This window comes from Rhineura floridana, chromosome 15, assembly GCF_030035675.1.
Source record: "Rhineura floridana isolate rRhiFlo1 chromosome 15, rRhiFlo1.hap2, whole genome shotgun sequence".
Lineage (NCBI taxonomy): Eukaryota > Metazoa > Chordata > Lepidosauria > Squamata > Rhineuridae > Rhineura > Rhineura floridana.
In genome coordinates, this window is record NC_084494.1 from 16,315,977 (window position 1) to 16,343,882 (window position 27,906).

General features: G+C 43.4%; 1 protein-coding gene across 2 annotated transcripts in view; it reads left to right on the forward strand.

Moving 5' to 3' along the window:
* ARID1A (AT-rich interaction domain 1A) overlaps positions 1–26,806 on the forward strand; it is a 134,825-nt gene extending 108,019 nt beyond the window's left edge. For both annotated transcript variants that reach the window (XM_061598058.1, XM_061598057.1), the window contains 14 exons: positions 1,309–1,476; positions 2,209–2,524; positions 4,015–4,160; positions 4,243–4,352; positions 9,484–9,693; positions 10,185–10,389; positions 17,102–17,234; positions 17,368–17,540; positions 17,698–17,839; positions 18,662–18,787; positions 18,889–18,985; positions 20,346–21,219; positions 21,886–22,016; positions 23,801–26,806. In XM_061598058.1, the coding sequence (XP_061454042.1) occupies positions 1,309–1,476; positions 2,209–2,524; positions 4,015–4,160; positions 4,243–4,352; positions 9,484–9,693; positions 10,185–10,389; positions 17,102–17,234; positions 17,368–17,540; positions 17,698–17,839; positions 18,662–18,787; positions 18,889–18,985; positions 20,346–21,219; positions 21,886–22,016; positions 23,801–25,516 (4,547 nt within the window). In that variant the 3' untranslated portion in view covers positions 25,517–26,806. The remainder of the gene's footprint in view (positions 1–1,308; positions 1,477–2,208; positions 2,525–4,014; positions 4,161–4,242; positions 4,353–9,483; positions 9,694–10,184; positions 10,390–17,101; positions 17,235–17,367; positions 17,541–17,697; positions 17,840–18,661; positions 18,788–18,888; positions 18,986–20,345; positions 21,220–21,885; positions 22,017–23,800) is intronic.
* Positions 26,807–27,906: the final 1,100 nt, after the last annotated feature.

Below are 27,906 nucleotides of genomic sequence, written 5' to 3' on the forward strand. Positions count from 1 at the left end.
ATTAAGCTCTGTGGTGGAAGTATCAGTCCCGAAGCCCATGCCCGGCTTTGAAGTAATAGTGATTGAAGAGACAAAAGTAGGAAATTGGAACAGTCCTTAATGTGGAATGTGAACGGAAACACATACTTGTGCATGTAATGCTTTTGTGACAAAATGAGTTCTACCTTAAGTCCTTGTCCTCCAGATTATGATAGATACATCCCCTCCCTCTAAACACCTGTGTTTCCTTACCCAAACCACCTTAGAGTCTTGCTTACAGCACCCTTCCTTAGTTTGGTGTCTTCCAGAGGTTGTTGGCCTCCCAGCTCCTGTCATCCTGACCATTGGCCATGCTGCTTGGGGCTGGTGAGAGAAGGAGTCAAAAACATTTTGGGGGCAGCATGTTGGGAAAGCGGTTTATCACTCGATGCAAGGTGTCTTGAGAGTAAACCCAAAAGTTACCTCATAACTGTCATGGTCAGTGGGGACATTGCATGAGCATTTGGTGCAATTGGCTGTTTGTTCTGTTTATTCTCTGAAATAGGGTACCACCTTTCTCTTACTCTCTCCACCCCATCATCACCATCCTAAATGGGTTCTGGTAACTTAGCAGTCATCACACATTTCTCCTCAAAATGACAGCTACAAAACAATAGTTATGCCCAGGGCTGTGGAGTCAGAGTCGTGGAGTCGGAGTCGGGAGCAATTTTGGGTGGAGTCAGAGTCGGTAGAAATGTACCGACTCTGACTCCTTCATAAATGGCAAATTTATATTAACTAGTAATAACACATTTACTGTAGTAAAATGGTAGCACAAGGCATTTCATCACCACCACGTGAATCCAGAGCTTTGAAAAGTTACTTTTTTGAACTACAACTCCCATCAGTCCCAGGGATTGGACTCGTGGGAGTTGTAGTTCAAAAAAGTAACTTTTCCAAGCTCTGGATTCACATGGTGGTGATGAAATGCCTTGTGCTACTATTTTACTACAGTAAATGTGTTATTACTAGTTAATATACATTTGCCATTTATGAAGGAGTCGGAGTCGGACAGTAGAAAAATAGAGGAGTCAGAATCGGAGTCGAAGGTCTGGCATACCGACTCCACAGCCCTGGTTATGCCATGCCACGGTTCTCATGAGACAAAGAGATTACCATGTGGGAATTTGTCACTGGAATTTTTCAAGCTATTAATGTACTTTACTAAACATGCCATTTTTGTAGAAAGGGTTTCCAGAGCTTGTAGGGATTTTTTTAAAAAAAATGTGTATTATCATTCTGCAAAATCTGCTTTTATAACAGTATCACTTGAAATGATTATTTCATTAGGTTACATACAGAGGAATCCACAGATGCCCCAGTATAATTCCCCTCAGCCTGGATCTGCCTTATCTCCGCGACAGTCTTCTGGAGGACAGATGCATGCTGGGATGGGACCTTACCAACAAAATTCCATGGGCAGTTATGGACCCCAGGGGGGTCAATATGGGCCTCAAGGTGAGGGCATTACACTTCCATTTCGAGCAAAAATGTATGAGCAGTGAATATGACTTGCACTTCAGGTCAAATAGAGACAACCTGCTTAGGCAAATGTGTGGATAGAGAACATGAAAAATCTTGTCTCTTGACCTAGAAGGTATGTGCTTACTGTGCTTGGATGTTGTTTTCTGGATTAAAGTAAAGTGTATCTGTTCTGTCACTATTGCTGAATCTGAAATTTGGAGTGTCTAGGCTTAATTTAAATAACAAAAACAACAAGATTTTTAAAACGTGTGCTGAAATATCTGTTTAGAACTTTTGGGAAATGGAGGTTTAAGTACGGCTTTGTCCCCTCTTTATAGCCTTTCATTTTCTTCCTCAGCCCCCTATACCTGGTCAGTACAGTTAGTTTTAATAACTAATTAGTCTGCCTTAATATTTGGATCTTTATTGATTAGTTCAGCCTGTGACAATGATTCTGATTAACTTAGTCATGTGATGGAATGATGCGTGGAAAGACTCAGGATAACTTTGGTACTGCTTTGTGGTTGATATTGCAGTGTAGTTGTGGGGGAGGAGAGAGAGGAGGAGGGAGCTAATACAGAATAAATTAACATTTAACTCTGTTTTGGGGAGCCAACATTCCTCCCTCTTTTATATGCCTTTTAGTGTGCATGCTGAATATGTAAATAAATGAATTGCTAGGATATTCTTCTGTCTTGTTCATTGCGTTCTGCTTTTTCTCTGTAGGCGGATATCCCCGGCAGCCCAGCTACAGTGCTATGCCCAATGCAAATTACCCAAGCCCAGGAATGGGAGGAACCATGAACCCAATGGGAGCAGGGAGCCAGATCCACAGTCAAACTGGTGTACCACCCTATCCTGGGCTTCCTCCAGGGAGAGGATTGAGCCATGCTGCCATGGGGAATAGACCCTATGGACCCAACATGGCAAACATGCCTCCCCAAGTAGGGACAGGGATGTGTCCTCCACCAGGTGGCAGGAAAGCACAAGAAGCCGCTGCTGCTGCTATGCATGCTGCTGCCGTCAACTCAATCCAGAACAGGTAAACCGTGAGGGGCCTGCTGAATACCACTTCTAGATTGATATTGAAACAGAATTTCCGAGGGTTTTAGCTCTTTAAAATGATGGTTCTTTAAATATGTCATCGTAGACCTCCCTAAAACCAAAGTAAAACACTGTTAGCCACCCCATTTGAAACAAAGAAAAGGCACAAGTTAGTGGGTTGGTTAGTAGAGCTCATTCACAGCTTGGGTCTGAAAAAGAATAGAAGTAGATCTTGCAAAAATACGTCACATTTGGCAAAAGGGGGTGGGGGGCAACATTCATCAGTTCCAGCCAAACAGCAACCAAATAAGATGGAGAGAGTTCTCATAGTCTCAGACGCTGGTGTTGAATAGTATTATTTCTATTTATTATCCACCCTTCATCATAAGGTCCCAGGGTATTACCATTCAAAATACAGTGTTACAACAGTCCAAAACAAGCCATTCACAAGAATAGGTGGCTCCAATAACTTACTTTCCAGGTGTCAAAGGCCAGGGTAAAGAGCTATATCTTCAGCATATGATGGAAACTGATGGAAAATGCCAGACAGACATCTGCCAGACAGACATCTGTGGGGAGGGAGTTCCACAAATTAGGGTCTGCCCCAGAGAATGCCCTCTCCCAAGATGCCACCCCCCAAGAAAACTTCTCACGGCGTGGAACTACCGAGTCTCCTCTGCTGATCTTAACATCCGAGAGGATCTATAGGGAAGGAGATGGTCTTTCATATATTTGGGGTCTAAGCAGTAATGTAAGCATCTTGAATCGAGCTTGGAAATGAACTGGCACCCAGTGGGGACTGAGGAAAGGCAGATTGGGTAGAGAGTGTTAGTCTGCTGTCTCTTGGTCCATGTGAGTATGTGGAGTAACTTGTCCCATGAGGGGGTTAGAAATTTAAATCTCTCCTAGTGAGACACCTTGCACTTACTTACTTTTGGCATGCATATTTGTGGGAGGTGAAATAATTTCTTGGCTTATCAAATCTGTCGGTCTTCTGTTGAGATCCATTTGTTCCCTTGGAAAAGGCAATAAAATAAGTCATTGTTGGGAGGGGGCTTTTTTCCCTTCTGTTGGGAAGGCCTTGCTTCAGTTGCCTCTTGTGCATGCATGCTCTGTGAGCCATTTACACAGTATTGGAAAGCTTGGAGAAGAGGGCTGTTCCAGTGTAATTCTGTGATGGTTAAAGAACGCAAATATCAGAAGAGCTAGGTTTGCGGCAAGAATCCCAAATCCGAACCTCTCTTTTCAGCTCATCCTGTGGGGCCGCAGGTCAGAGATGCAATAAGCAGTGTCCACTATGAAGAAAGATATTCTATCTAGTCCAGCCTTTCCCAACCTTGGGTCACCAGATGATGTTGAGCTACAATTCCCATCATTCCTGACTATTGGCCATGCTGGCTGGGGGCAGTGGGAGTTGTCATTATAAGCTAAGTGCTCTTTGGTAGTGTATGCAGTCAGGTATTACTAATATAGTCTTCTTGTTTTTAGGCCATCTGGTTATCCCCATATTAACCAAGGAGGGATGATGGGAACCGGGCCAGCCTATGGCCAAGGAATTAATAGCATGGCTGGCATGCTCAGTCCCCAGGGTCCACCATATCCAATGGGAGGGAATATGGCCAACAATTCTGCAGGTAAGTCACACAGTCCTTTCCCCAAATTCCTTCTGTTTTGGCTCACTGAAAAAGATTCTCATGTTGGTGTTTAACTCTTTAGGGATGGCTGCGAGTCCTGAGATGATGGGACTTGGAGATGTTAAGCTAACACCTGCAGCAAAAATGAACAATAAGGCAGATGGAACCCCAAAAACTGAATCTAAATCAAAGGTAAAAAAAATAAATAAATTCTGCAGCCACTGCAAAATTCACCAGTTTTTTAAAAATGTAAGCCTAGATTTCTTAGTGTGCATTTGACTCGAACTCATGTGACTGGATTATGTTGAAAGTATGAGCCTTTTTCTTGTTTTATCCATACTATTGATCAATATAATCTTGTGAAGAGCTGCTTCATCAACTGCTTTGTGTAATTAGCAAATGATACACTTGTTCATGCAAATGCAGAGCATATCTAAGCATTTATGGGTTTCTTTGAAGCTTGTTTGGACTGTGCCTGGAACATACTTGGACCACATCTGCTTAACATTCTCCCTTATTACTTAATGTATATTGTACCTCTTGCTTGGGGTTTACCCCAGATAAGCCTCAAGGCATACGGAGCTCAACGGATACACGAAGCTTTTCACTCCAAAGCACTTGATTCTAGCTCTGACTTGGTTTCTATTGCACTAGTGGACATTCTCTGTGGAATTGAGACTAACTTATGCCTTTAGTTTAAATTCCCTGTGTGTAGAAAAGCCAGCCACATGTCAGCTTACCCAGGATCAGCTTTCAAAGATGCACAAAAATGTCTTTCCGGTTATGGGAGTAAGCAAAGCCTTTCCCCACAAAAGCTTCACAGTAGAGTTTGCAATAATAACAGGAACAACTTATCATATTTCAGATCTAAATGACCAAGTGCTGCGTTATTTATTTAAAGTATTGGTAGATGCTAGGAGCTCAAGGGCTTTGTGTACCTTTGGTGTGTTCAGGACCTGATTTTTAGCTTTTGTTTTCTTTTTTAAAAAACAACAAAATTTCCATTGTGTCCCAAAGTGCCAACCTTGTTGGCTGTGCCTGGTCTATCGGAAAGTTCTGCTTGTGATTATGTTTATTGTAGAATGTAGGCAGGATTCAGAATGAACTGATATAGACAGAGTTTCAAATTCTTATGAACTGAAAACTCTGCTTAGTCTTCGCTGTAACTAATGTTTATGTCATCATAACATTTAACAGTGGCTAAGACAGGAGGAGAGCATTTGCTCCAGAAATAATGAGGTGGTAGGAAATGTGTAATATCTGTGACCTACTCAGACTCTAGTTTTACATATGTGCCAGCCCAAAGAGGAAAATGACCCTGTCCATTCTATGCAGGAGGTCCCGTCCATTTTACAGGTTATGATGGCACCTCAGCAGTGCATGTGTGGCTGAAATGGTGCAGCCTGGCTAACGAGCGTTCCCAGCCTGGCTTCATTTCTCTGTTCTAGAGTAGAGCTGTGTTTTCCCCAAGGATTGTTCTAACCCGCAAATGCTAACTTTGATGATAAGGGAAATATAGTGATTTCACATTTTTCTAGCTTCTGTCTGACATTTGCTTTTTAGAGAATTGGCTTCTTCAGTGTTTTGCGGTAGTGACCTACTTGTAAGGTTAGCAGCTGGAATGTTTTAATTTCCTTACATGGATGATTGGTTTGTCTTGTCAAAAAGATTGGTAGAGAACACTAAAGGATCCATTGCAGTAGCAACTGATAATGTAATTTTTTAAAAACAAAATGATGGCTAACTGGAAGCAAGCCATTTTACCACCTGAGAGGTGGGACAATCTTCTATTCTTTGCTGCATTTTAGGAATAGACTTCTAGAAGCAGGTTGTACTGATTGCAAAAGCAAGTAATTAGAGCAAGGGGATAGAACCTTTGGCCTTCCAGATGTTGCTGAACTACAACTTGCACAATCCCCAGCGAGCATGGACAGTGGCCAGGTATGATGGGAGTTGTAGTTCAGCAACCTCTGAAGGGCCAGAGGTTCCCCACATCTGCTCTAGAGTGAAGAGCCCACACTTAGAAACTCTCATTTTACTATTTTGGTCCTGCCTTTGTTTTCAGAAAGGGAACTGGGTGGCAGTGAACTTGGTCTTTCTCAAAAATGAGTACAACACATGGAGAACATAGAGATCCAAATTTGTCCTCCAGGAAGGAATGGTACAGTATTCACTGTTGATGTTAGTAACCAGTTATGGGACCTAAACTCAAATGGTCAATTGCGTCAAAATGGGCAACAGTCAGGAGGTCATTATACTAGTCAAAAAGCCTTGCAGAATTCTTCACCTCCTTTTTTAGTTTTTAATGGCAATAAAGTAGAGGAATCATAGAGCAGCTTAATAAAGCTTTCTCTAAACCAAGAACTAATAGCTACAGTAGTGCTCTTGCTGTGGTAAACGAGGAGCCTCATAGTTTCTATATGAGATTACTGCTTCAGAGATCCCTTCCTTGTGTCCTTCAGACTTCCCCGTAGCAAGATACTGACTGACAAAGCTAAGCAAGATAGCTTCATTGATCTTGCTAAGCTGCATAGGATCTGTTTTCATTTCTTTGGCAAATAAGCTTGGTCCCTTCAAACTCTAAACTGGTCTTAGACTTTGATTACCGGGCACATCCCCAAAGTTTTCTGCTTTAAGAGACTGCAATTCCGAGTGCTAGAGGTTGGAGAAGTAATGGAAAAAGACTGACGCAAAAACTTACATTCACTGCCCAAAGAATGTTTGCTTATATCTTCTTCCCTGTCTCCTAATGATGACATTTTATTCTGAAATAATTCTGTGGCAGTGTTTTTTTCCTGAGGCAATTGCTGCCTTTTCTTCTGCAGTACAATCTCCCTGTAGTAAGAGAGGAGCAGTTTATGGGCAGTATGTCTCTCCCCCAAATGCTGGAGTCATTTAGCTGGTAGTCGGTGGCTAATGCCATACAGGTTTGACTTGCAGCATCTTCCAAGAGGAACATTGTCAAAATGGATCACCAACTTCTCTAGCTGGGTGCTTCCATCAACAGCACAGTTAACTGGAGTAATCTGGCCCTGACAAGGAAGCAACCTGGGCTCTCTTGGCTCTCTTGCAACACTGAAGTTAGTCCTAAAGTCTTCTGCCATTGCCTTCAAGGCCAAAAGTACCTTTGTTTGGTGAAATGCTTTCCACTTTAGCTAATGTGGATGCAGCGCTTCTGACGATGTATCTAATTTGCAGGTGTATAGCTCATTCTTCAGCAGTAGTTCTGAAAGCAGGTTATCCTTCAAGAAAAATAAAAGTTATCAATAAAATTACATCAGTAGCAATAAAACATTATAACAGTGACAGGTTAAGAAAATGGAAAGCTAGCATTTAAAACAACATCTTAGTTATAAAAGGCTTGCCTGAAGAGAGAGGTCTTAATAGTTCATTTAAAAGGACTGGTAACTTGGTGACAGATTCCAGTGCTTGGGGGCCACCAGTAAATCAGCTGGTTGGATGGTTACCACAAGGGTGGTATCTCAAACTGCAGGACAACAAGTGATGTACTTCCAGACTTGAAGAAATCTGTATGCTGTCATTAATCAGGTCGCTTGCGAATTATATTAACACCCCCTTTTTCTGTTTTAAAGCTTAACACTCTGCAAGCACTTTGTCTCACATTACTGCTGTGACACCTTGCATGTACTTTGCTCCTCCAAAGTGAAGTTGGCTAACAGAATTAGGAGAGTAACATCTGGATGTGTGTGTTTTGCTGTCTCTCCCCCCCCCATGTCTCCTACATCTGTCACTGACTTATGGCAACAGTGGGGCTTATATTTCTGTCAAAATCCTCATTTCTTTCCCCAGACCAGTTTGTCATTGTCAAGAGTTTCCTTTCTGATCTCTGCATTCAGATAATATTGGGCTGCCCTCCACCCACATTTTATGCTTTTTACCAAAATCTGCCAAGATCTTTAACCTCTTGCTTCTACTGCAAATCTCTTCGTTCCTTGATTGTCTCTTGACTGAATGGTTGTATTGTAACTTACTCCTTCCATTATTGCTTGAGAGAGAGAATATTTTGGGATTTTTCATGCTCAGGCTTGCTTTGCCTGGTCATTTAGTACCAGATTGGTGTTCCTCATGGCTAGGTCTTTAGCTGTGAGGGACCATAAATGTTCCTGTTCTCAAAGATGCAGGTTGCTTTGAGACAGCCTTTTATTGCCAGAAGATCTGGTGTTTGAGAGAGATGTTGAATATATCAATGTGTTTGTCTGCACCACTCCATGGATGCTGGCCCTCCTCCTTGCTGTATGTCAACTTACAATGCACAAGGCTGAATTTCAGAGGCATAGTTCATAAATCTTGATTCTTCTGGGGGCTGAGTGAAGGCAACCTCTATTGGGCCCTGCCCTATGATCCTGAGAAATGTTACTCTTTGGGAATACCCATCTGTGTGCCATATAGAAAGAAAAGTCCAGACTTCCCCTCTGCAAGGATTAAATGGTGCTCAGCTTTTCCAAATCATCTGTGATGTTTGTTAAAAAAAAATTGCCATAAACGTGGTGTCTGAAATTGTGCTGGAGCTTAGTTTTTCTTGGCTGTTCTCATTGCTGTAACTAGCAGGACTTGAATTTAAATGATGATGCTTAGTGTTCTAGCATATTTGTACTGAAATTAGTGTCTTTTCCACCTTCAGATACATCCTACCTCTGTAATCTGTTTTATTTGCACACAGACATTTCTATTTATTTAAAATGCTTTTTTCCTGCACTCCCCCTATGGTATTCAAAGTGGCTTGCAAAAATGATTAAAACAACAAATTCACCAAAAATGCTGCATTGATAGGCAAACCATAAAGCAGCAGATAAAGCACATCAGTAACCAGCATGATAAAAAGAAAATTCAAAGCACTTCTGGTCACCATCAAATAAAGCAGAAAACAGCAACTACAGTAATTCAAACGAAACAACATGACTACAATGAAACCACAGTAAGAGAAACATAAAGCCAATGAATATGACTTCAGAGTCGTTAGTCAACAAAAGCTGGGGTGAGCAGGACAGATTTCACTTGGTACCGAAAGGAAATAAAAAACCAGCCAGGCAGATATCCCTTAGGTGGAAGTTCCATAGTTCAGGCATGGCCCTCTTTCCAGTAGCTACCTGAAAGGATCTGATTTGTAATTATTGTAGAACTGTTAACCTAGATTTCCACAGCAAAACCCTTGGACTGAAATCGGGTGTGTGTTCCTACATCAGGATGGTGAAAAGTTTCTTTTTTCTTAAGAGGTGATTTCAAAAGACCTACCTTTTCTCTCAAGTTGTTTTTAAATTGCTGTGTGATTCTCTAGTCTGCTTCTTCCTTTTTTTCCCCCTAGAAATCCAACTCCTCTACTACTACAAATGAGAAGATTACTAAGCTATATGAGCTGGGTGGGGAGCCAGAGAGAAAGATGTGGGTAGATCGCTATTTGGCTTTCACTGAAGAGAAAGCAATGGGCATGACCAATCTTCCAGCTGTGGGCCGGAAACCCCTAGACCTCTATCGGCTGTATGTCTGTGTGAAGGAGATTGGAGGGCTGACTCAAGTGAGTGAACTTAAGCTTGTGTTTGCTAAAAGTCCTTTTCTGATGCCCCTCATAGGGACAACACATAGCTTTATTCATCATCTTAGCCCAGGTGTGATACACCATGTCACATGTAATTCACAAATTCCCAGTACTCATGAGCAAAGTTCTTTATGGGTTATTTCTGTCTGTAGTACTGTCAACCAGTACCCTTTTTATATATATACGCACATCTCTTTCATCCAGCTCAGGATGATACTACTATTTGTGCTCCCCCCCCCCCACGCTTGAACTTTTGATTGTTTTGTATTTGCTTTGCCCCTGAGATGGACAACTAAATTGCTTATTGCTTGCTTTTTAATCCTCTTTTGGAGGAAAAAATCTGGTGATGTAGATTTGAGTTTCCTCACCTTCCCAAGCCCTACTTGAGAAGCCTATCACTTTGCCTGTAGCAAGCCTTGGAAAGGAGGTATGAATTGGATTTAAAAGATGGCCCTTCTGGCTTTGTGCAGGTTAACAAAAACAAGAAATGGCGTGAGTTAGCAACCAATTTGAATGTGGGCACTTCTAGCAGTGCAGCTAGCTCTCTGAAGAAGCAGTACATCCAGTGTCTCTATGCCTTTGAGTGCAAGATTGAGAGAGGTGAAGATCCTCCCCCAGACATCTTTGCGACTGATTCAAAGAAGTCACAACCCAAAATACAGCCTCCATCTCCAGGTGAGTCAAGTTTGACTTCTGAAGCCCATTGTGTATTCAGCCTGCCCTGCAATATCTAGTTCAATGTCTCGTAGACCACACTCAGCATGAATAGACCACAAATACTCAACAGGGTCCATATTTCTACCAAATATTTGAACTGTGTCAGTTTCAGATGCATATATCAAAGGCACATTTGCAAAGTTAATTATCTAAGTAGCATTTCTGCATTTGTTAAGAGTATGGATGAGAACTGGAGGTGGCTTTTGCCTGCTGCAAGCAGTGTAGCTCTGTCAGAAAAAGGATAACATGCTGGGATTGTATACTGATGTGGAGACAGGCAGCTTTCCCCTCTGTGGTTAGCTTCAGACCTGAAAACCTCTTGCTGTTTGTCTAGAATATGACACTTTGTTTTTTTAGACCAAAAAGCATAATTTATTAGGCAGGGAAGATAGATTTAGTGGGAGGGAAGATAGATTAACACAGCCTTTCCCAATCAGTGTGTCTCCAGATGTTGTTGGACCACAACTCCCATCAGCCTCAGCCAGCATTGCCAATGGCTGAGGCTGATGGGAGTTGTGGTCCAACAACATCTGGAGGCACACCAGTTGGGAAATTCTGGATTAACATGAGAAGACTTCGTTTCAATACAGGCTCTTTCAGTTCTTGTATATGATGTTTTGTCCTACACAGCTGCCTATACTGTTTGAAGTGTACTCTGTGTCTCTGTCTTTTGTCTTCCTAGAGACTGTAATGTATCGGGGGGAAAACAATCACAACATGCTTATTTGAATCGGCAAAATACAACCTATGTGCCCATTGTCAAGTCTCATTTTGCACCCTTATGTGGTCTGTGGTATTCATGGTATCTCTGCAAACCACACAAATAAAACGTGGGACTAGCTGCAGATAGTATATGCATACAGTGCATGCATGTGGCAAGTGGCACCAATGATGGGCTTAATTAGCTGCTCTCAATTTATGTGCTTTAGCAGTCTAAGTGTCTTGATACTTATAGAGCTGTAATTCATATACTTGAATTCATATTCTTTACAAATTGCCAACTGTCGAGAAATATTGGGTTCCCCTTCTATCTCTCCCCGCCTTTGCAGTGAAGATGAGCCCTGTTTTTTCTTAAGGCAACACTGTCACTGTAGTGGGGAAATGGCCTTTGCTACCATAGAACTTTGGTTTCACATTTTGGCTAGTGCTCACCACTCCTTGTTTTATTACAATTTCTCAGACCTTTTGATGTTCTGTTGGAATTGCAAGCAGAGACTTGCAGCAGCTCCTTCCTGCTCCAGCACACCTCACCAAACCATGACTGGCAAACAGCCACTGTGTTTCTCTCAGGATTGTGAAAATTGATGGGGGACTTATTAATGACATATGGCAAGACAACACTGTATTCCTGTAGCTACATTCTAAAGTAACTTTCTTCGCAGTAGCACCATGGAGAAAAATTGACGGGCTGACCTATCAGATGAAAATGATACCCAAGATGTCAACCAAAAAAGTATTAGTAACGTAGGCTAGGAAGTTGCTTTATATGACGTCAGACAATTTGCTCTATGTTTTTAATTGACAGTGCCCACCTTTCCTTAAATGAAGTGGTTTAAACATAGCAGGATGAAAATATGCATCCTCTTTTTCCCAACAGCTAGAGTCATTGCTGAATGAGCAACATATTGGAATCAGTCTGATTTTACATCAAACTACAGTTTCAGATCCCACTGTTAATGCACCCAAAATAGAAATAGAACATAACCTCCAATTTGAAACACAAAAGGCTGTCTTCACCATCATATGACACTGACCAATAAAAAGGCTTTGAAATTAATAAAAATAAATTTGACACAGATTTCTGGGATGAATAATGTGGAAAATAAAATTTTCTAGTTTAGATTCTCTGTAGAAACAGTAGTAACACAGGAAAGAAGCAAAGAAGAACACCAGCAAACATACAAAAATAAAATTCTCTATCTTTGGAGATGGCAGGTGTTGCCACCACTCACCATATGCTCAGATGCACATTTTACCAAATTCTTCCAAGTTACACAGGAAGTGGATTGGACTCTGAAAGACCAACCGAAATGGTGTTTGCATTTTGACCAATTTGTAGGGCAGTACAACATCTCAGAGAGGAGTTCAGGTCTCCTGCTCCCCTGGTGCATTCACCATAGCTGCCCAATTTCCCTGCTTTTTAAAGTTTGATAGAAATAGCTGTGGGCTATAGGTACGTTCTTAAACCGCAAGGTTTTTTGCCTATTAGTGAATTATATACTGTAGTTACAAGTTGTGCATCTGAGCCATGGGGAACCAGCAACAGAGCCTGCCCCAAAGATCTCGGTAATTGGGCCCAGGATATAAGGGATCAGGCAGTACTTAAGATATCCTGGACCCAAGTTGTTAAGGGCCTTGTAAATTAATACAAGAACCTTGAACCTGGAAACATATGGGCAGCCAGTACAAGCTTTTAAGCACCTGAGTTATGTGCTGGCAATAGTCTGTCCCCATCAACAGTCTAGCTGCAGTATTTTGCAGCAGCTGGAGCTTCAGGCACAAAGGTAGCCCCACATAGAATACATTATAACAATCAAGTCTTGAGGTTACCAGTGCTAGGCTGTCCCTGTCCAAGAATGGCCACAGTGGGCACACCAGCCATAGCTGGTAAAAGGCACTCCTAGTCTTTGACAGCTTAAAAGTCTTTTAAGCAGATACCATATCCCAGTGTGCATCTGTGTTGGAATCATTTTTAAGATGTTTTTAAACCTATTTTTAAAAAAATGTTTGTAAAGCTATTTTTAAAGTGTTTTTAAATACGTTTTGTTTTAATATGTTTTTAAGGATGTTTTTGTTTTAATGTATTTTAAAGTCTTTTTTTATGATGGTTTAAAGCAGCCTTTGCCAACTAGTGGGCCACCAGATGCTGTTGGACCACGATTCCCACCTTTCCTGACCATTGGCAATGCTGGCTGAGGCTGATGGGAGTTGTGGTCCAACAACATCTGGTGGCCCACTAGTTGGGAAAGGCTGGTTTAAAGCGCTATTAGTGCTTTTGTTTGCCGCCCTGGGCTCCTACTGGGAGGAAGGGCAGGATACAAATTTAATAAATAAATAAATAGCCACTGAGGCTACCTGAGGCTCAAGAGACAAAGACACCCCGAAACTGCACACCTGTTCTTTCAGAGGGAGAATAACCCCATCCAGGACAGGCAAATAGCCAATCTTCCGGATGCAGAAACCACCCACCCACAGAGCCTCCATCTTCCTATTTCCCTGTCAAATCTAGTACTGTCTACTCTGGCTGGCAGTGGCTTTCCAGAATGTCAGACAGGAGAACTTCCTATTACCTGTTCGATTTAAGTAGAGATGTCTAGGGAGCTTCTACAACAGTGATGGGGAACCTCTGACCCTCGGGCCTAATTTGGCACACGGCCTTTTTTGCCAAGCCAATCCCGCTTGCCCCACACCTGAGATACTGTTTGACATTATGTAAGGGGCAGGTAAAGATGCAGTTGCAGATAAGGATGGGAGCTGCTGTGCGATATGCTCCCAATTGTTCTTGGCAAGTGGAGATTGTATTATGTGTCTTTTAAATTGGGCACCAAATATAGTTCCTGTTGGGCTTCGTTCGGTTTAGGACCTCCCAATCCTAGCTCCCAAGTAGATAGTTGATCCCTGCCAAAAGTGGGGCTTGAAATCACTGCCAATCAGCTGATTGCCGGTGACTTCAAGCCCTGCGTGGATTGTCTGGGATCTTCCTTTGCAGCAGCGTAGTTTCCTTTCTCTGCACTACAAAGAGAAAACAAGTCACCTAACATCATGCTGATGTGAGATGACTGACAGATGGGTGACCCCGCCCACCTGTCAGAGTTGCCCATCAGGGGTAGGAGAGCTGAGGATTTGTCCCACTGGCCAGATCAGTGAATGCACGTGCACTTCCACAGAGCAATAGTCCATCATTTGGGACCATCCTGTTTGTTTGAATAGTTAAAATACTATTCTGTTGCTGAATGCCTTGGCTGGGATTCAGAAAGCGTCTCACTGTTTGGGAGTAGTTATGTGCTTTTTTTGCTCCCTACTGGTGACCCAGTCTGAAATCCATTGCTGGGAGAGGATGTAATCAGATCCATACTTGCCCTTTATCTGCTGCTTTGTGCCCCTTCTTTTGAGCCAACCAATGGGCTTCCAGTCCTTTTGCTGTCTGCAGCATGTGAATTCCTTTCATATTCAAATACCATGTTGTGACCGTTTAGTCTGAGTAAATTTAGTTGAGGGGAGGCATGGCAACTGTTCCGTTTGCATCTGAGCACTGCTGCACCTCCTGACAAGGAAATTTTTTTGTTGCAAAAAAGCATGGTGATATGTTGCAGGAAGTGTCCAAATGACACAAGATTTCTCCCCTTCCACACCACAGGAGTAAAAGGAGATAATCTCATTGCGAATTGGGGGTGTTTTCCTATACCAGTGTCATTTTGGCTGTCAACATTAGGGTTTCATAACTGCAAACTCACCAGTTCAAAAACACTGTAGATTTTTGAACACCAAAATCTGTTGTAGATTTTATTTGCTGTTTTTCTTATATACGTTTTATTATTGCGTTTTTTTATTGTAAAGCCACTTTAGGAAAGCTTGTTTGGAGGGTGGGGGGTATGCATAATTTAAAAAGAAAAACCTCATAAGGATAATAGTTGGTGATAACACAACCATCCCTGTTTTGCTGTGTCAACTGACATGAACAGTGGGACAGGAACCCATGTTCTTAAATAGTCATGAATGCTTATATTACAATAAAGCTGTTAACCTTTGAGGTGCCACAGATCTCCTTGGTTTTGCCACAGTAGGCTATCATGGCTAGCACTCTGGAAGTTGTTACCCATTCAAGGGAGATGCAGCGTCAAAACCTGGCTTTTACTGATTTACCTGCAGGCTGCTTGCAATTAAATCCCCTCTGCTGCTTTAGTTTATTCAGCTTCTGTTGAAAAGCTAATACCTGTGGCTAGGAATGGCCACATTCCTGTTACTGGGTAGGGCTGACCCGTGCACTCTGGGTGTATCTGAAGAAAATACACAGTCACTGGAAAAGCCTTGTTTGTGGAAGGTGCCAGGGTTCTCCAGCAATAGGGCTAGCCCCGAAAATTCTCTCTTTATTGTGTGTGTGATTGTGGCATTCGGTCCTGATTTGCTTTGCCGCTCTCCTTAAAGCATATTGTGATGCCAGATTGTCCTCCTGATAGTGCTACAAAAGTTGTGTATTGTAGGTTAGACGCTGCGGCTGCGCAGCGTAAGTTTTCTCTCCCAACAACACCCCCCTCAATCTTTTCAGCTTTTCCTGGCTCCTGATTATGAATGAATGGCTGGCAACATGTGCCCTTGGAAGTGCAGCCAGTCAGGCTTGAATTCACAGTGTATGGAATTGGCAGCCCTCCAGCAGTTTGTAAATTTGTGAGTTGGGAGGGACGGCAGGGGGTGGAGATGAACAACAAATGGCAGCGACACAGGGAATGTCTCGAAACCTCTTCCTGCTGATGTCAGTGTATTAGAATGCAGTGGAGAGTTTGCTTGTTGGATTCCCAGGGGAACGGAATGGAGCTGAAAGGCTAATGAATGGGGAGAGGGTGTGAGGGGAGGGGTTATGAATGAAGCTCCCTGCTGGGCTTGCCTCTGCCCTTCCTTCTCCGGAGATGTCCCCAGACTGAGAGGGAGCAGCAGAGCAGAGGGAGAGGGTGCCAGGAAGGTGGGGCGTAAACAAACATGACCTGTATCTGACCTCCAGAGGATTTTAATGAATAGCTGAAATGACTCATCAACTTGCAAGGCTGAGGCAAGGGATATCAGTGCCGAAAATGGTAACTAATGGAAACCTTAATTAAGAGTTTGGCTCTTGCTAGCTGCTAGGAGTGTACAAACCTGAGAGATGGCACCATTAGAGGCTGCAGTTGGGCTGGAACAGCAGAAGTCGACAAACTAAGCAGCTGGCTTTTTGGTGTCTCCGTAATTTCAGGCTGAGTGTCCAGTTATCTTGTGTCAAACAGACCAGAGTGATTACTTGATCACATTTGCTTGACCCTCCATTTGTCTCAGGCTTTGTGGAAAGGCTTCAATGAAAATGGCATGTGCTGCATTTAGCTCTGTGAGTAATAGCGGAGGTTGAACTAGGAGTGTATAATCTGCCATTAATGTACCTTTCCTTACCTTGAGTGGGGCCATATTGCTGTAAATTGCTGGCCTCCCTAAAGGTGCTGCTCAGAATGTTGTTTCTCCTCATACACTTTGGTTAGTGCATAATGTGGTCTTGTGCACAGCACCTTCTGGTTGTGTAGGAAGTTCTGGTTATATAGTTGGATATAGGCAGTATAGGAAAGAGAAGGGTCTGTTAGCAAAATGAAAACCATATCATAGGCTCCCAAGATATCCTAAGGCAGCCTTTCCCAACTAGTGGGCCACCAGATGATGTTGGACCACAACTCCCATCAGCCTCAGCCAGCATTGCCAATGGTCATGAAAGATGGGAATTTTGGTCCAACAACATCTGGTGGCCCACTAGTTGGGAAATGCTGTTCTAAGGTTTCAAAATGTGGTGTGTATGGACCTGCAGAGAGACCATGCAGTATTTTTTCCCTATTCATAGGCTACTGTGTTTCAGAGGTTACATTGCTGAAATCCTTCAAGGTTTTGCATAATAACTTCTACTTACCCCAGAACTGACGCCTCTGTTCTCCACTTCCAGCTGGTTCAGGCTCCATGCAGGGTCCTCAGACACCTCAGTCCACCAGTAGTTCCATGGCAGAAGGAGGAGACTTGAAGCCCCCAACTCCTGCATCTACGCCACACAGTCAAATGCCCCCTTTGCAGGGGATCAGGTATTGTGCAGTCAACTTCCTGCTACTGACAAATGTGTAATGGCTGCTGTGCCTAGCCACAGCTTTGCTAATAGATTGTGTTGATTGACGTGTGACTTCCATATTTAAATAGTTCCTCCTTTTGTTGGATCAGGAGTAACTCAGTAGGCCTTCAGGATACCTTTCCCGATGGCAGTGACCCTACTTTTCAGAAGAGGAACTCCATGACTCCAAACCCAGGGTACCAGCCCAGCATGAATACTTCTGACATGATGGGTCGCATGTCCTATGAGCCAAATAAGGATCCGTATGGCAGTATGAGAAAAGGTGATGTATCTTTCATACTCTAGCACAGAGCCATTAAACCAGATGAGGTCTCTGATCCCATGAAAACAGCTTCAGAAATAAATAGCTCTAATTATCTGTCCTATATAGCTTCATATTTATTCATTTTCCTGTTGAAGATTGCTTTTTTCCCTTTCAGGAAGTGATCCCTTTATGTCCTCAGGGCAGGGTCCCAACAGTGGTATGGGCGATCCTTATAATCGTGCTGCAGGTCCAGGGATGAGTAATATGGCCATGGGACAGAGGCAACATTATCCTTATGGCCCTTATGACAGAGTGAGGTGAGTACTTACCCTGAATGCATTGATGCTACACCAAATGACAGTGGAGACTGTGGGTTCGATGTCAGTGGGGCAGAGAATCCACTATGGGTTTTAGTAATCTCCTTGAAAGTTCAGACTAAAACCCGGCGCAAATTCACTGCCTCACTGACACTGGAGCCACCAGTTTCTGCTCCTAAGTGAGTCTTAGTTATGCAAATGTTTGCTCAGTGAATATGGTGTTTTCCTCTCTGAAACATCAATTTCCACAGAATTTACACATTGGAGGTTTACTGGTGAAGATTCAGGTTGGTGGCAGGAGGACTGGGTATGGGCTAAGCCAAGCTTTGAGGGATTGTGGTGTTAGGGTATTAGGACTAGGCTTGACAGGCAAGGTAATAGATGACCTCTATTTCATAACCTATAGAGCCTTGCATGGACAATGCCCAGGCTTGTAAAATAACAAGGAGTAGAAAATGTTTTTTAAATTCTAAGAACTTCAGAGTTTATATAAGATGTACAGACTGTGCAGAACTGCAGAAAGCAAAGATAGCCCTGGGTTTAAACAAGAGCTCTGTAACTTGCACGGTATTTATTTGCAGTGGTGATTGTCCTGTTAGATTTGGAATGGGGAAACTGTGGCACTCCAGATGATGTTGGACTACCAACTCTCCCCATCCCTGGCCATTGGCTGTGCTTACTGGGGCTAATGGGATTTGGGAGTTGAAACAATACCCGGAGGGCCACAGGTTCCCTATCCTTGTGGTAGATTCTCACTTCGTAGATGAGGACTAGAAGTGCTTCTTATAGTACGAGTGTGTGTGTGTGTGTTTTTTCCCATAGAACTGAAACAGGAATGGGACCTGAAGCCAATTTAGGAACCGGAACTCCCCAGCCCAACATCATGCCTTCCACTCCTGATTCAGGGATGTATTCTCCAAGCCGCTATCCTCAACAGCCACAGCAGCGGTAGGTTCCATTATGTTGTCAGTACAGTCACTACAAATAGTTGAATTTCATGGTGTTCTGTGCATCTGGGAAAAATATTAATTGCTTAATCTTTTCTGCAGACATGATTCCTATGGCAATCAATTTTCCACTCAAGGTACATCCTCTAGCAGCCCCTTTCCTAGCCAACAAACCACCCTGTACCAACCACAACAGCAGGTGAGCTCCCAGATGTTTTGCACTTTGCCTGATAGAGATTGTAGTGGATGTTTCCTCTAAGAAATCATAGAAGGGAAGGAAGTGTCTTTTTTGAGCTATGCGTGGGAGACAGGGCTTAGTTGAATAAATGGTGGGGCTTTTCTGGCTTCATCGGGTGATGGTGAGGCTTTCCAATACAAGCCTGAGTTGTACAGAATTGTTTCCATAGGCATTTTGAATCCCAAAGAACTGCAGACCTTAATTGGCCTTTGCCCGTCTCGTGCTGTAGATTTTGCAGCAGGAACAAAATGTATTTGTGCTGAATAAAGAGCCTTTTCTGTTGGTTGAGAACTAACTTTCTAACATATCTGCAGAAATGCTAGTGTTGAAATGTAGCTGAGAGAAATTAAATCTTAGTTCAGTGAAATTTAGGTAGGTGATCCTTCCCTCAAAGATCTCCCTTGTGTAGAGAATTCAGCTTCTGAATTGCTTAATATACATAATCACAGTGTAATTTGTGTACAGGTTTCTCTTTCAGTCTTGGCAGTGTATAGAACTGTTATCTTTCTACTTCTTTGCAATGAAAGCTGGAATATAATTATGCATCACTTGGATGTGAAGGTGTTTACAATTGCAAAGCTTGGTCTGTAGCCAAAAAAATCCAGGATTTGATTATTCATATAGTTGTGTCTTAAGAATATATTGTAGCAGAATAGAAGACTGAAGGACTACTAATAAAAAACCCTGTAATGGAAGCTTATCCTACTGTTTGCAATAGGCCCTTTTTCTTTTCTTATTTTTGATATAGTTCTGTACACTCTTGTCTTGCCACAGACCACTTGCCACAAATCATTTCAATTGTCTGGAGTCATGTGGCTGTGGTCAAGGTTGCAGTTTCTAATGTGATTGAGTACAGTAAGCCCTGGTGGGCGGCAAGGCTTATGAAAACAAGCGTAATAAATTAAATTTCAAAACTTGCATCCAATTCCCGATCTTAGACTTTACAGTGTTAATGGTTTCTGCCTCCCAATATATAAAATAATCTCCGCCCATCTCCAAAGTGCTTTGATAGAGTCCTGAATACAGCAAGAGAGGGAGGCAGTTTTCAATGTGCTTTTTTGAAAATCTGTTCTGGCCTGGGCCGTTTATATAAAGGATGCTGCACAAAGTGTACAGCTGATCATTTTGGACAAGGAAAGGATTGATGTTTCCTAGTACCAAGCCATCAGCATCCTTCTGGTATACCAGAGAGCCCTTCTGAGTAGCAGTAGGAGAAACTGATGGTGTTCCTAATACTCTGTGAGTGCTGGGGGTTCCTGCCTACAGCCTGTCTTGAAAGGAGAGCTGCGTATGAATGGCCAACTTTTTCTTTTTTCCCCAGAACTACAAACGACCGATGGATGGCAACTACGGCCCCCCAGCCAAACGACACGAAGGGGAAATCTACAATGTACCGTACAACACAGGCCAGGGACAGGCCCAACAGCAGCTGCCTCCGGCACAAACCCAACAACCAAGCCAGCAACAAACTACTCAGCCTTCTCCGCAGCAGGAAATATATAACCAGTATGGGAACACATACTCCACCACAGATCGCCGGCCTGCTGCTGGGCCGCAGAACCAGTTCCCATTCCAGTTTGGCAGAGAGAGGGTCTCTGCTCCCCCAGGCTCCAGCACACAGCAGAGCCTTCCTCCTCAGATGATGGGTGGCCCCATACAGTCCACTCCGGAAGGCCCACAGCAGGGCGCCATGTGGCAAGGGCGTAACGAGATGGGTTATAGCTATCCTAACCGGCAGAGTACTGGTTCTGCACCCCAGGGTCCTGCCTATCACGGAGTGAATCGAACAGATGAAATGCTACATCCGGATCAGAGGGTTAATCATGAGGGACCGTGGCCTTCTCATGGAAACCGCCAGCCTCCTTATGGTCCCTCTGCCCCTGTGCCCCCAATGACAAGGCCGCCCCAGCCCAACTACCAGACCCAACCTAGCATGCAGAATCACATTCCTCAGGTATCTAGCCCAGCACCACTTCCCAGACCGGTGGAAAACCGCACCTCTCCAAGTAAATCTCCATTCCTGCACTCAGGAATGAAGATGCAAAAGGCAGGGCCTCCTGTCCCCGCCTCACATATAACACCAGCAGCTGTACAACCTCCTATGATACGACGGGACATCACATTCCCACCTGGATCGGTGGAAGCTACGCAACCTGTGCTGAAGCAAAGACGACGTCTGACCACAAAAGATATTGGTAATTGAGCTTTCACTCCTTTTTTGTTGATGGGAGAGGCCGTGTTTGCCAGGCCACAAAGTCACACTTTGATGTATCACTGATGCATTATACTAGGAGTGGGAAACCTTTTTCAGGCTGAGGGTCACTTATCCTCATGGGCAACACCAGTAGTGGGTGTGGTCAGACAACACTCTCCATGCAGGCAAGCAAGAGATATTATCACAGTTCAAGGGCACGTTCCAGCCAGGTAAGCTAACTAGAGGAGGGCACAGAGCAGAACCTGTGAGGGGTGTGGCCTGAGCAGAGGCCCAAAGGCCAGACAGAGAACCTTGTAGGGCTGCATTTGGCCCCCGGGCCTGAGGTTCGCCACTCCTGCATTTTAATGAGGGAAAGAACTCTTTGATTCTGATAGTTTGGAAATGGATGGTCTTGGTTGCTGTGGCTATATTTAGTATCCCTGCATATGTTGGGATGCAGTCTATAGGGAATTTTGCAAGCCCAGTAGAAATCAATGGGAGCCATAAAAGAACTGTGGAGGATTGAGAATGTAGATATGTCTAGTCTACCTGGTTGGGTGCTTCACGTTTGCTTCTTGTAGAATTTAGAAAACAGGATTGAGAGACAGGGTTAGTTTTGTTTCGTTCTGGGAGCTGCATGTGCGTCAAGTGCATTTGTATGTTGCAGGAACCCCTGAAGCATGGAGAGTAATGATGTCTCTAAAATCTGGGTTACTGGCTGAAAGTACATGGGCCTTGGATACCATCAACATCCTGCTGTATGATGACAACAGCATAATGACCTTCAACCTTAGCCAGGTGAGTTGACACATTCTAGAGACAGGGCTTTGGAATATGAAAATGATATTGAAAGAATTGAGCAAATGATTAATGTAGAAGTGTGCCTCCTGTTTGGGCTGTGTATATTCTGCACTGTGTGGAATTCAGCAGCTTAAGAATCATTTAAAGGGAAAACAAAATCTAGTCCTTAGGGATGACAATGTAGGCTTGAAATATGTGGCAGAGGATCAGGCTTCTAGTAATCAGACCATAGGGTTTCCTGTCCTGAATTCTTCTTCCTGTATGAGTAGAAGAGAAACAATAAGTATTCAGAGTATATGAATCTTAAGTAAGTTTATATTACTCTGCTGGCCATAGAGTTCCACCTTTTATCTGTGCAGAATTTTAAGTGCTGGATGTAATACAGCCCAGGGCCTGCTAGGGTTGGGACTTGCCAATTAATAAATGCAAAGACCTTAACACATTTATTGGGGCATTAGTCCACAAAAGCCTTAATCCAACTGACCAGATGTACCGGATACACAGGACTCTAGGCCATGAAAGTTGGTGCCATAATAAATTGGTTAATTCTTTCAGGTGATTCAAGACTCTCTGATTTTTGTTGCAACAGACTAATATTGGTACCACTTTGGAATTTTATATTGTATGTGGACAGTGCATTTCAACTTACAGCTAGTATGTAACACAAAACCATGGTTTTGTGTGACATGAATGAGTCTTGGACTTGTACACTCACTTTTTCCATGTAAACCCTGGTTTGCAGGGCAGGCACTTTGGATGGAATGGCAAAATGTGGTTTTGATACAAACTAGGGAGAGGGATTGAGAATTGTAGCACCAGAGGGCAACGTATATGAGCCCAAAGCTAGGTTTCTTCACAGAGTGCCAAACCATAATCTGACATTATATTTGAATGGAGCCATAGTTGTCTTCAGGGGCAACAAAATCTTACATTTTCTAACTGCATCTGATACAACATGTCATTAGTGAATTCCTGCAATAAGATGGTGGACGAAAATAGTAAAAGATCCCCTCCCCCCCCCCAAAAAATAATAATCACAAGTTGAAAAACTTTGAGGGCACTGTAATATACTTGTCTCGTTTTTTGAGCATCAGTTTGAGGCTTTGCCTCTGTCTTTGGTTTTCTCATCCTTCTGGTACTTTCCCTCCTTTCTATTCTTAATATTTGTCTGAAAAAATTAAACTGCCTTTCTCTAAGTCAGAACACTGGTCCACGTAACCCAGCATTGTATTCTCTGTCAGCAGCTGTCCACGTCCTCAAGCAGAGGCAGGTCTTTCTACCACTGACTGGGGTGCCAGGGGAGGGGCCATAGCTCAGTGGCAGAGCATCTGCCTTGCATGCAGAAGGTCCCAAGTTCAGTCCCTGGCATCTCCATGTAGGGCTTAGTATGTCTTCTGCCTGAAATTGCAGAGAATCGCTGCCAGTTAGTGTAAACAATACTTTTTTTTACATGGAAAGCACACATACTATCACTGAGCTCTGACCTTCCTATTATCTCTCTTGGTTCATTTTCTCACAAGCGGTTAGTGCAATCAAAGAATTATCTTGCATGAAGAGTATGCACGTGTCTTGTGAGGGTGGTAGATTACATACTGAGTGATCATCTAGAAAAAAATTCAAACAATAAGGCATGCTAGAGAGAGAGAAAGTGCTTAGAGAGTATTAATTTCTGAGTAACAGTATCAACTGATATTTCTTTTCAGATCTTCATTTGGACCTCTGTACATACTTGCCTGTATTGAGCTAGTCTTAACCTGCTCTCTCGTTCCTTTGTCTTGCAGCTGCCAGGGTTGTTGGAGCTACTAGTGGAATATTTCCGGCGTTGCCTGATTGAAATCTTTGGAATCCTGAAAGAGTATGAGGTGGGAGATCCAGGACAAAGAACACTATTGGATCCTGAGAGGTTCTGCAAGTCTTCGAGCCCTCCTCCTGAAGAGGGGGAGAAAGAGGAGGCACGGAGTCCTAACTTAGAGGAGGAGGAAGAGGAAGGGGAGGAGGAGGCTGCCTTTGCAAATAAAGCCACAGCGCCTCTAGAGAGCAATGAGGAAAAGCTAGTCAGTAAATTTGACAAGCTTCCAGTCAAGATAGTGCAGAAGAACGACCCGTTTGTGGTAGATTATTCCGACAAACTTGGCCGGGTACAGGAGTTTGAAAGTGGGCTGCTGCACTGGCGGATTGGCGGGGGAGATACCACTGAACACATTCAAACCCACTTTGAAAGCAAAATGGAGCTATCGTTGACTCACAAACGACCTTCTTGCAACTCTGTTTTGCGAAAACGTTCTGCAACTGAGAGCAACTCTGTTGCCCGAGAAGGAGCATCCCTCCCATCTGATGGTCCTCCAGAGAAAAGGATAACAGCTACCATGGACGACATGCTTTCGGCACGACCCAGCGCATTGGCGGAGGAAGAGGGAGTAAAAAATGTGGAAGTGGTGAAGGAAAGTGGTAAATTCCCATTTGGCATTCGTCCAGCTCAGAGCCACAAAAACATACAGATCCTGGAGGATGAGCCTCACAGTAAAGACGAGACACCCCTCTGCACGCTTCTAGACTGGCAGGACTCATTGTCTAAACGCTGCATTTGTGTGTCTAACATCATCAGGAGTTTATCGTTTGTGCCAGGCAATGACTTTGAGATGTCTAAACACCCTGGTCTGCTGCTGATCTTAGGGAAACTGATTCTCCTGCACCATAAGCATCCAGAACGCAAACAGGCGCCACTGACATATGAGAAGGAAGAGGAGCAGGACCAAGGAGTGAGCTGCAACAAAGTGGAGTGGTGGTGGGACTGCTTGGAGATGCTGCGTGAAAACACTTTGGTCACGTTGGCCAACATCTCTGGCCAGTTGGACCTTTCACCGTACCCAGAGAGCATCTGTTTGCCTATCCTGGATGGTCTCCTCCATTGGGCAGTGTGTCCTTCAGCAGAAGCCCAAGATCCTTTTCCAACCCTAGGGCCTAATGCTGTCCTCTCCCCTCAAAGACTGGTTTTGGAAACCCTCAGCAAACTCAGCATCCAGGATAACAATGTGGATTTGATCCTTGCAACGCCACCCTTCGGTCGCTTGGAGAAACTCTACAGCACCATGGTGCGTTTCCTTAGTGACCGAAAGAACCCGGTGTGTCGGGAGATGGCTGTGGTACTACTGGCCAACTTGGCGCAGGGCGACAGCTTGGCAGCCAGAGCCATTGCCGTGCAGAAGGGCAGCATTGGCAACTTGTTAGGCTTCTTGGAGGACAGCCTGGCAGCCACTCAGTTTCAACAGAGCCAAGCCACCTTGATGCACATGCAGAACCCTCCCTTTGAGCCAACCAGTGTGGACATGATGCGTCGGGCAGCTCGGGCACTGCTTGCCCTGGCCAAAGTGGACGAGAACCACTCTGAGTTCACGTTATATGAGTCACGGCTGTTGGACATCTCCGTGTCACCTCTGATGAACTCATTGGTTTCACAAGTAATTTGTGATGTACTGTTTTTAATTGGCCAGTCATGACAGCCGTGGGATGCCTATACCCCCCTGTGTGCGTGTGTGTGAGTGGAGGACTTAGAAACTGATTGTTGCCCTTTATTTATGCAAAACCACCTCAGAATCCACTGTCTGCCCTGCGCTGTCCTGCTTCTACCTTGGGGAAAAAAGATGTTTCCCCTTCCCTCACCTCTGCCCTTCAGATCTGTCCTAAACCCCTGTTCAAGGAGACAAAGCTCTGCCTACATAAAAAAAGACTTTTTTTATTTTAACCAAAGTTGCTGTTGTTTACAGTGAGTTTGGGGAAAACAACTTTGTCCTGTTACCACATCAACAGGCGCTACTTTCATAACTGTTTTTAATGGTAAACTCTGAAGGACAAAAAAAAGTGACTGCTGAACTCTTGTGTGGTTTATCGTTGTACATTCACAATCTTGCAGGAACCAAGAAGCTACCAGTTGTTAACAGACCTTGTCCAATGGAGGCCTGTGCAGTAGAGTGTAGAACTTCATGTACTGTACACCTTAAACTGTAAACATACTGTAATAATGTCTCACATTGAAGAAGAAAAAAAGCTGGATCAGCAGCAAGCTGTAGTTTTTAAAAATGTTTTTAGTTAATGTTGAGGAGAAAAAAGGCTTTTCCCCCAAAGTATCATGTGTGAACCTACAACACCCTGACCTCTTTCTCTCTTCCTCCTTGATTGTATGAATAACCCTGAGATCACCTCTTAGAACTGGTTTTAACCTTTAGCTGCAGCCTCACAGCTGCCACGTGTGTATATATATATGATGTTGTACATTGCACATGCCCTCAGACTCCTTGCAGTTTTGTTCCCCCTCTCCCTGCACCCCTTTATAGTATGACGAGTTAAACGAGTTGATGACCTGCAGAAGCGAGACACCAATTATTTAATCTCTTGCCAGACATCTCTCTCACTTTTTCTTTCTTTCTCTCGCTCTTTCTCTCTTTCTCTGGAGGATGCTGTACAGGTCTCTGTGTATAAAGTCATTGCTGTCTCAGCAGCCAATCAACTTATAGTTTTATTTTTCCTGGGTTTTTTTGTTTTTTGTTTTTCTTTCTAATCGAGGTGTGAAAAAGTTCTAGGTTCAGTTGAAGTTCCTGATGAAGAAACACAATTGAGATTTTTCAGTGATGAATTCTGCATATTTGTATTTCAGACGATGTAGCTAAAAAAAAAACTTGATGTAAATTCCTCCCTTTTTCCTTTTTTGGCTTAATGAATATCATTTATTCAGTATGAAATCTTTATACTATATGTTCCACGTGTTAAGAATAAATGTACATTAAATCTTGGTAAGATGTTTGTGAGGGTTTTCATTTTGAATGGCCATCTAAGCCACACTTGGACTTCTTAGTAGTATCATCCAGATCAGGATTGATTTCATAAATGTAAATAGTGTTTCCAAGAAGAAAAACGACTCTTGGGTAAAGGAAGAGCCTGCCCGTTTCCAAAGGGAAGTATGTGGAATTTTCGTTTTAAAATCAGGAAACAGTTGTTGCTTTCAAGATTAGAAAAGCAAGCGGGTCTAGGTTTTGAAAGAGTGTTGAGCTTAACTTTAAACACCCTCTCCCAGTGGGCCCCCAAAGTGTGCCTGGCATGTTGCTAAGAATTTATAAATCATTCCTGCTCATGACATTTACAGATAATTGAAATGGTGTGTAGTAGTTGTAGAAAATATACACTATACGGATCAATCTATTTTGGGGTGTTCAGAGTCCTGTTTTAGCACAGGAAATGGTCTATATACCATTTTCCCAGCCCTGTGTCTATGAAATGAGGTCAGTGACCCCATGGGAAATGGCAATAATCCTTCATAAAGTTAAGAGCAATAAGGAGTACAGTTTGCCGGATAAGATCTGCTATTAACTTACTTACTGTGCAAAGCCAGTAGTAGCAGAGCTTTGTGAACTGGTAGCTTGAGTGGTCAACTAAAAATTAACCCAGTCAGTATTTTTCTGGCAAGGTAACCACATCCAGGGACATACTTTTGGGGAGGGTTGAGGGCAGATTCACAGGTTCTACTGAGAAAATAAACCGAGAAAATAACAAAGTTGCCTATCCTTGCTTGCAATACTTACCTAAATGTAAAGTAACTTTGTTAAGACTGTGAGTTGATAAGCAAAGTTATCTGGAATGTCCTGTGTGTGCCAGACCTTTACTTCATCCCTAGAGTTTTTCTGGGTTTATGTCACTTCCTATGAAGTTATTCTTTATTAATTTGTTAAATTTGTATTCTGCCTTCATGGCTGGTGCCAGAGGATGGCCATGTTGGGCCCTGGCTAAGAGCCCCTGCAGCTCAAAGGGCCCCTCTGTAAGGTGGGAAGATGGTGCTCCCATTCCGTGATCTGTTGCAGATCACTGAGGAGGTCCCAGGCACCCCCCAATACAAACA